Source organism: Panthera onca, chromosome A1 (genome assembly GCF_046562875.1).
Source record: "Panthera onca isolate mPanOnc1 chromosome A1, mPanOnc1 haplotype 2, whole genome shotgun sequence".
Classification (NCBI taxonomy): domain Eukaryota; kingdom Metazoa; phylum Chordata; class Mammalia; order Carnivora; family Felidae; genus Panthera; species Panthera onca.
In genome coordinates this window covers 149,436,761-149,445,091 of record NC_138339.1, presented here as the reverse complement: position 1 = coordinate 149,445,091, position 8,331 = coordinate 149,436,761, and the positions used below count along the sequence as shown (strand labels likewise).

The following is an 8,331-nucleotide window of genomic DNA, read 5'->3' as shown; positions in this document are numbered from 1 at the left end:
TCACCACCTATGGCTCAAGGTTCCAAAGGCATCTACTGTGTCCCAGCCACTCACTAGTGCACTTCCCACTGAAAGACCCACATGTTCTAAATCCATTCTATTCATAACTATGCACCTTTCACAAAGGGTTTTATTGTAGCTATTATTCACCTGGGAAGTAAGTTCTTAGTCCTTCAAAACTAGCTCTAAGGTCCCCTCAAGAAAACTTTATAGGCTCATGTACACAGAGATTTGCTCCCTCCATGCCTGGTGTACCTGTAGCACAGGTTACGTTGGATTATAATGACCAAAGAGCAACTTGAAGTCAGAGACCAGGGATGATAAATCTGTATTTCCAATCTTAGCATAATGTCTGACAAGAAGAAATTTCAAATGAGTATTGATGAGTATGGTGACCAAGAAAAGTACATTAAGAACAACTCTGATTCACCAAAATGGACATAGGGCTCCCACTATCAGGCCTGTTCAAAGTTACCACTAACAAGCATCGTATCAATGAGGAGAGAAGGTTCTGCTAACTCACAAAGCTCAGAGTGTTGAGCATATACCCCTCACACCTATGTCACTGCCCTGAGAACCAGCCACCTGCATCAGCAGGAGTATTAAAAGGAAAGCTTTGGTCATGCCATCATTCCTTTTCAGTCTTTAACAGACCAGGTTTTCAAGAATTACGTAAAATTGCAAAATAGATACTACAAGTGGGTTTGCCATGCAGGGTAGACACGGAACTCACAGGGTTGAAGGACTGGTGGATATGACATTACGACACGGCTGTGCTGATGGGCTCCTTGGGGCCTGCAGCTTACTCAAAGTGAGTGCTAGGATGGCCTGAGAACTTTTGAGCCTGCTCGCCTCTGCAGAGTCACACTAGTGTAGTGAGCAAAATTTCTTATGACAGGCCCAAAATAATTGAACAGCTTTTGAATATTAGAGTGATCTGAGGGTTGCAGTTCAAGAAAATTTTTAAAAACTGACATCTCCTTACTTACTTGATTAAAAATGTTAATGTTGCTAAAGAAACCACAGAAAACTGGTTCACAATCCACCTTGTAATCCACTAGTTTTCCCAGTTCCTACAGACTGGTCAGTTAGAGTCATTTGGAGAGCAATCCACTTTGAACATTTTATGTTTTTTATTTGGAAGAAATTAACTTAATGTTTCTCAACCTCTCGTAAAATTCTAGTAAAAACTATTTTCTGTATGATTCTTCTAACACATAATGTTTACTAAAGTTGTCTTTACAGTACTTGTGAAAGCTTATTTTTTTATGTTTATTTATATTTTGAGAGATATGGGGGGGGGGGCAGAGAGAAAGGGAGAGAGAATTCCCCAAGTAGGTTCCACACTGTCAGTCTACAGCCCCCACGTGCAGCTGGAACTCACCGAAACCTAGAGAGGGACACTTAACCAACTGAGCCACCCAGGTGCCCGTGAAAGCTTATTCTAAAATCAATTAAAATGTGAATACCTAAATAACACCCCAAATTGGGAATTCTCCGTATATACATGTTACCTAGAACCCACAAAGCTTTATTCTAAATATGTTTCACTTCATGTTCCCTTAGGTACTTGGTTCCTCTAAAGAACATAAACTAGAATTTATAAAGAAACACGGGCATAATACTTCATTTACTTTTTTACACACTTACTTCTTGACAGTTACGAGGAACAAGACTTTTCTGTTATAGAGACAAAATTACATATTAAGGATTAAGTAGAAAATGCCTACTTTAAAAACTGGACAGTCTTGGCAAATGCTCATTGTCATCTGATTTTAAAGGACTTTTTCTAGCATACATAAAAACTCACATGTGTTATCGAAGTAGTTCCCAAAAAGCAAATGGGCTTTTTCTGAAGAGCTGGGAAATCCCATCTTTAAAGCATATACATACAATAAAATAACACACATGAAAAGCAAACTATCTAATGAATTAGTATAACCCCACCAACACAATGTTTGTTACCGTGTTTAAAAGCATTTATTTAAAATACGTCAAACTCCTTCCAAAAAAGACGGAAGACACATGAGCCTAATTCTTATATTGAACGAGGTATATTGGTAACAACAACAACAACAAAATTCCTAAATGCAAATGGACCATCAGTTGCCCAAATATCAAACTGAACTTTGGCAAAGATAGGAGTGTTATACAGAAAACACAGTCAGTACATGGTCTCCCATATCACGGCCCATTCACTCACCCTTTCAGAGGATGACTTACAACCCTGTCCCAGACGACTCAGAATTTTAATCATATGGTCTGCTAACACTTATTCTTCTCAAACCTCAGTACTACTACAAATTACACTTTTAAGATATTTGAAACAGATATTGAATTTATTGGTTGGCTATGAGTAGGAAAATACATCAGTAAAGAAAAGAGACCCTGTATATAAATATAATACTAGCTAGTTACAATTTGACCAAGAAGGTTCCACTGAAAAGAACAGTAAAAGCCCTTGTTACCACCAGTCCATAGGTACATATTCAGTTTCCCATGACCCTTATCAAAGAGCTGCCTAGGCAAATGCGACATTCTTCAAGCTTAGTGCAGATAATGTGCTGGGTTCTGTTACATGAACGGTAAACACAAATTAGCCCAGTGCATATTACACAAGATAATGTACTGTGAATAAAGACTAGATCTTCTATTTTAGACGCTACTTCAACATACCGGTTATTAAACTTTATGTAACCAAAAAGAAGAGCCAAGTGAACATCTTAAAATACTGTTTCTGAGTAGGGGAGAGACACTTGCTAAAGGTGTAGTTTGAATTATCTGCAGCATTTGTATGGAATACTCTGATAGGTTCATTAAAAGAACAAACTACTGTAATTGCTTTGCCTAGGTTGGCTTTTGTCTTACAGATGACATGACCCCAAGACCTTAGAAGTCACTATGGAAATGAATTCCATGAATTGAAATAGTAAAAACTGGAATACTACAACTGGAATTTGTCACTGAAAGCTTGAATCTTAGAAAAGCTTTGAAATTTTAATTTCAACATTTAGAAGTGCATTCCACCCAATTTAATAATGTCCTTAGGTTTCAAAGTGCTAACTCAAAATAAGTTTTCCTGGCAGTCACCAAATCAAGAATGAAAACACATTCCTTGGAGATGTTCCTTGCCTGTCTTCTAGAACTATTGAAGTTTCAATCAACAATTTCTACAACTTTAGTTTAAATTATGCCATAAGTTAATTATGATGAACATTATTTAAATTCTCAAAGCATAAATAATTACCAGTAATACGGTAAAATGTACTTCAAGAGATTTACAAGGAATTGAGTGCCTCCAAATTTCTGATCAGTAAAAACAGAAAACATACCCCAAAATTCTCTGTAAAACATTCATAAAATGGATTTATCCAGCAAGAACACTGAAATTACATTATGGCAACACCACGTTAAATATATGTGTTACAGAATTTTGAAAAAAGTCTATACTGTGAAAACATACTAATTTTTATTGCATTTTAAGGAGTATGGATTATTGGAAATTACTCAGGACACAGAAAAGATTTAAAACACAAAACCTTGCTTAACAAAAGTTATCAGTCTATTTTGGTGTGACTGTTCAGTCCCTGCGGACCCAAAATATTTCTTTCTCTTTTGAAGGTGACACTTGTAAATCTACACCCTTGGTTCAATTTATCACTAGATGGAGAAGCTGTTCAAACTGGCCCACAGAATGCAGTGTGCCCAGAAGAGGCAAGAACAAATAGCTGAGACACAACAGGCCCTCATATCTTACTATGCTGCCCCCAAATTCGAATATATTGTAGACAATAACAAATACAGATGAAAACATTTTGTGTAAAGCTCAAACCTTTAGCATCTAACAAGTGCACTCTAGTTCCAGCATCTACAAAAAGAATACATCCTCTGTTAACAAATACAAATGAGTAAGTGCTTCTCCCCTCCCCTGTCCATAAAGCTCTCTGGACCTGTTCTCACGTAATGCAGATCATAGGAAAAGCAGTTCCCTTGCCTCATCAGTCCAACCAGCTCCAGCTCGCCCTCGCTGGAAATTGTCATGATGCACGTTACCAACACAGTGTTTAGGAAAAATGAGTAAACACACCTTTTATTCACACTTTACAAAAAAATAAAACAAAACAAAACAAAAACCCCATAAAAAGTTATGCATTGGTTCTACATCAGTAATACCAGCTTTCCAATGTACTGATTATAAACTGGATGTGTTTGGTGTCAGCACAACTTAAAACAAAAAGCAAAAAATAAAAAGTCATCACAACAAAATCTTTAAAACCCTCAAAGGAAAAACCAGGTCCCAGACAAAGATTCAAGATCAACACCTTTTGGAAAATTCTTTAAAAAAGAAAAAAAATCATTTATTTCAACAGCATGTAATTTTATTTTCTCTTAAAAACAGAATAAGCACATTTAAGTGCTGAATATTTTTCATAAAATTTTAAGTCATTATCCAAAATGACTCATTCTCTGTATAAAAATTAAGAACATCTCAACGTTTTTTCTTAATGCTCACATGGTGTCCTTTTGCTCCCCTGCCTGCAGTTGAAACAAAAGCAGTTAGACCACGTTCCCTCTGAATTCATTTGACTTTTGAGAGAATGAATGAATGAGAACAGAATACATACAAGTTACCTTTGCAAAGTTAAAAGCTGGCTTTAATCTCTAATCTACTACTGGCACTATGGGCAAAATACAGGGTACAACAGAACCTTTATCTTGGTTGACCTACTAAAATGACTCAGTCACTTTATAAATGATCTGAAGAATTGTCGTAGGGACCTGTTTTGAAAATACATCTCATTTATACTGTTTCATAAATGGAAAATTATTTTTTTTTTTTTAAAAAAGGAATGATTAAAAAAAAACACATGGAAAACAAAAAGAATTCACATGATAGTAGTATTCTGGGTGACGAACAGCACTGTGCAATGACAGACACCAAGAAGCAGTGCTTGGGTCTGGTGAGCAAAGACCCAGGGACCCACCCTATGAACATGTTCCAAAATGGGATATTCAATGCTTCACAATGGAAAAAAAGCCACAGCTCATACAAAAGCATTTTCATAAAATTCCCACAAATGTTAAAACAGTATTTAAAAAATATAAAAGAGGATGCACAGATTTTCTCTGCATGCACAGGCAGTGCTTGGTGAGAACAAATTTAGGCAGGCACAGTGGAGATAGGACAGGAAGTGTCTCAAAAAGGAGTTAAGAAGCTGTATCCAAGCAGCTGGAATTTTTTAACTTAAAAAAGTTAAAGATTAAAAAATATCAGAATGTACATATATCAACCATTACATTCAGTCCATAAATGCCTACAGATCATTCACTGCTCAGCTTATCTGTCCTGGTAGATAGTTTTTGTAAAAACCCAGGAATTCATGAATAAGTTGCCTCTGGTCTGAGAAAATGTCCAAAGCTTTAAGCAGATTTAGATTTAAAGAGCAATGTTCTCAGTTTAAAAATAAAGTAGTACAAAAGGGCTAACAAAACCCTAACAGTGCAAATCATCAGCAGAGAAAGTCTGTTGCAACTTCTTTTACAAGCTGGCCTTTATAACACATGAAACAGTAAAAAAACTTAGCCTTAGTTTACAATACAATCATTTCCAAATCTGAATTTTTAGTACAAAATTTCATAAATCAGGTCTTCTGTGGATCATATACAATCATAAAGGCTAAATTCAAAGTCTCTATTTTACAAAGAAGTCTGAAAAGGGAGGGAGTAGAGTATGGAAGAATGGTTTCTGGATGTTATTACTGGCCTCAAAAAAGTAGTGCTACAGATTTCTGTGCAAAGAGAATATGCTGTTTAAACATTTTCCTATTTCAAGGCATGAAAATATTACATTGGATAGAAGAAACAGGAAAATTACTTGTAACAAATTAAAGATAGGTGTAAACACACCGATCCCTGTCTAACAGTATATAAAGCATATTGGGCTCAGAATTTGTCTGTTGCTAGCACCTGGCTTTCATACGATATCCTTATCAAATAATCAAGATCGAAAATTCAAATCCTCAAGGAAAAGAAAACAACAAAACAAAACCCTGGTGGCCATACCTCACTCCCCCACATTCAGATTTTATGAGTTTACAAGTGAAATTGAGGTTGTCCTCTGAAGGTACTTGACTACCTCCTGCCAGGGAGGTGAATGCCGTTGACTTGGGGCAGGAAAGGCAGTAAGAGCTCCAGTTGTGCAAAAAGTGAGAAGTGGTCGGAGGGGATGAGTGGATGTGGGCAGCCGCTGATGTTATTCTCAACTAGCCAGTGGTGGTCCAGAGGTCCCAGGATGCCTAAAGTGTTCAGCTGAGGTTTAGAATAGAAGATGTAGTCAATTATACCCTGAAAAATAGAAGGAAAAAAAGATACAGCCTCACATAAGAGAATACTGAAACACTGAGAGCTTTCAAGACATACCCTTACAGTCATGTTTGGTAAACAAAGAAAGTGGCTGGCGTGTGAGAGGTAGGAAGACATAAACCAAATTGTCCCCCAAATGTCCAATCTAGCAGAATGAAGACAGTTTAGGTAGGAATAATAATCATGCATTCTTCCTCCTTTCTGGACTTTTTAGAATCTTTAATGAGACCTACAAGATCCTTCATGGTATGGCCTCTGCTTCTCTGCCCTAACTTGATTTGTAGTATTTTCCTATGCTCACTACCCTATCACCACACTAGCCTTCTTTTTTCCGGGCGGGGGGTGGGGGAGACATTCCTTGAAGATGCCAAGCTCTTTCTTGCCCCAGGGCCTCCACATATACCATTCCTTCTGCCTGGAACACTTTCTTCTTTCTACATGTCGGTTGGTTCATTTCTTCTCAGCCTTCGCGTGTTGAGTTCACTTTCCAAATACCTTCTTGAATCCTGCCCTCACCCACTTAATACCTGCTACCACCTCCAAGTTTATTCTCTTGCTAAGGCGTACCCCAGGTGTAACTACACACTCATCTGCTTGGTCGAGACTTGCCTCTCCCATCAGACTGTCAACTCCATGAGGGCAGGGCCATCTCTGCCTTTCACATCCTCAGCAGCACCCAGCACAGCACCTGGCATCTATTTGCCCCTCTCCTCCCTGTAACTTGAGCCTCTCCTCAACATGGTTTCAGCCAAAAATATTTAAGCACATTCAGGTGTCTTCCTATCTCTGTATCAGCAACAGGAACAAGAGAGAAAAAATCCCTATCTCTCCCACCTTTTGGTTATCAGCCTCGCCTCCTCTTTACATTTTTTAAAAATGTTTATTCATTTTTGAGAGAGACAGAGCATGAGCGGGTGAGGGGCAGAGAGAGAGAGAGAGAGAGAGAGAGAGAGAGAGAGAGAGAGAGAGAGGGAGAGGGAGAGGGAGAGGGAGAGGGAGAGGGAGGGAGACACAGAATCCGAAGTAGGCTCCAGGCTCTGAGCTGTCAGCATAGAGCCCGACGTGGGGCTTGAACTCATGAACCGTGAGATCATGACCTGAGTCTAAATTGATGCTTAACTGACTGAGCCACGAAGGTGCCCTCCTCGCCTCCTCTTTAAAACAAAAATCTAGGGGTGCCTGGGTGGCTCAGTTGGTTAAGTGTCCGACTTCGGCTCAGGTCATGATCTCACAGTCCGTGAGTTCGAGCCCCGCGTCGGGCTCTGTGCTGACAGCTCAGAGCCTGGAGCCTATTTCAGATTCTGTGTCTCCCTCTCTCTCTGCCCCTCCCCTGTTCATGCTCTGTCTCTCTCTGCCTCAAAAATAAATAAACGTTAAAAAAAATTTTTAAAAATCTAAAAAATTGGTTTTCACTATCAATCACCTCATTCTTCAACTCACCACATTCCAGTCTCTGTGCCTAGCTCTCCAGTGAAGCATCTTTCACCAACATCTTTCTGAAGCACAAAGCACACTCCTCTTTCCCTAGAAAGGCCTTCTTTCCTTGTCAGGTAGGCTCCTACACTGCCCTGGTTTTCTTCCTCTCTCTGATTACTCTTCTGTTGTTCACATGTTCATTTTCCCCAGAGTCTCCTCTAGCCTCTCTTCAACCCGACACACTCATTTGTTTGCAGGGTTAAATCATTATCTATAGTACTGTGGCTCCTCCAAAGTCAAATTAAAAAGATTTCAAGCTCTAAGTCTAAACAGCGCTCCCCCTCTAAAATTAAGAACCAGCTAACGCTAGTATTTTCACTCTAACACATAATCTAATCTGAATGATTATTTTTCCAGGAGCTTAGAAATGGAAAACTAAGATTTAGGAGAGCAGAAATTCAAAAGATGGTTAAAAAGGACAGATGAATGCAAGTCCTAAACAATCACCGATATTATTATTTCTTTTTAATTTTTTTTTTTTAACATTTATTT

General features: G+C 38.4%; 1 protein-coding gene across 4 annotated transcripts in view; it reads right to left on the bottom strand.

The window, feature by feature from the left end:
* Positions 1–2,318: 2,318 nt before the first annotated feature.
* CNOT6 (CCR4-NOT transcription complex subunit 6) overlaps positions 2,319–8,331 on the bottom strand; it is a 76,646-nt gene continuing 70,633 nt past the window's right edge. For all 4 annotated transcript variants that reach the window (XM_060636440.3, XM_060636441.3, XM_060636442.3 and 1 more), the window contains one exon: positions 2,319–6,345. In XM_060636440.3, the coding sequence (XP_060492423.1) occupies positions 6,133–6,345 (213 nt within the window). In that variant the 3' untranslated portion in view covers positions 2,319–6,132. The remainder of the gene's footprint in view (positions 6,346–8,331) is intronic.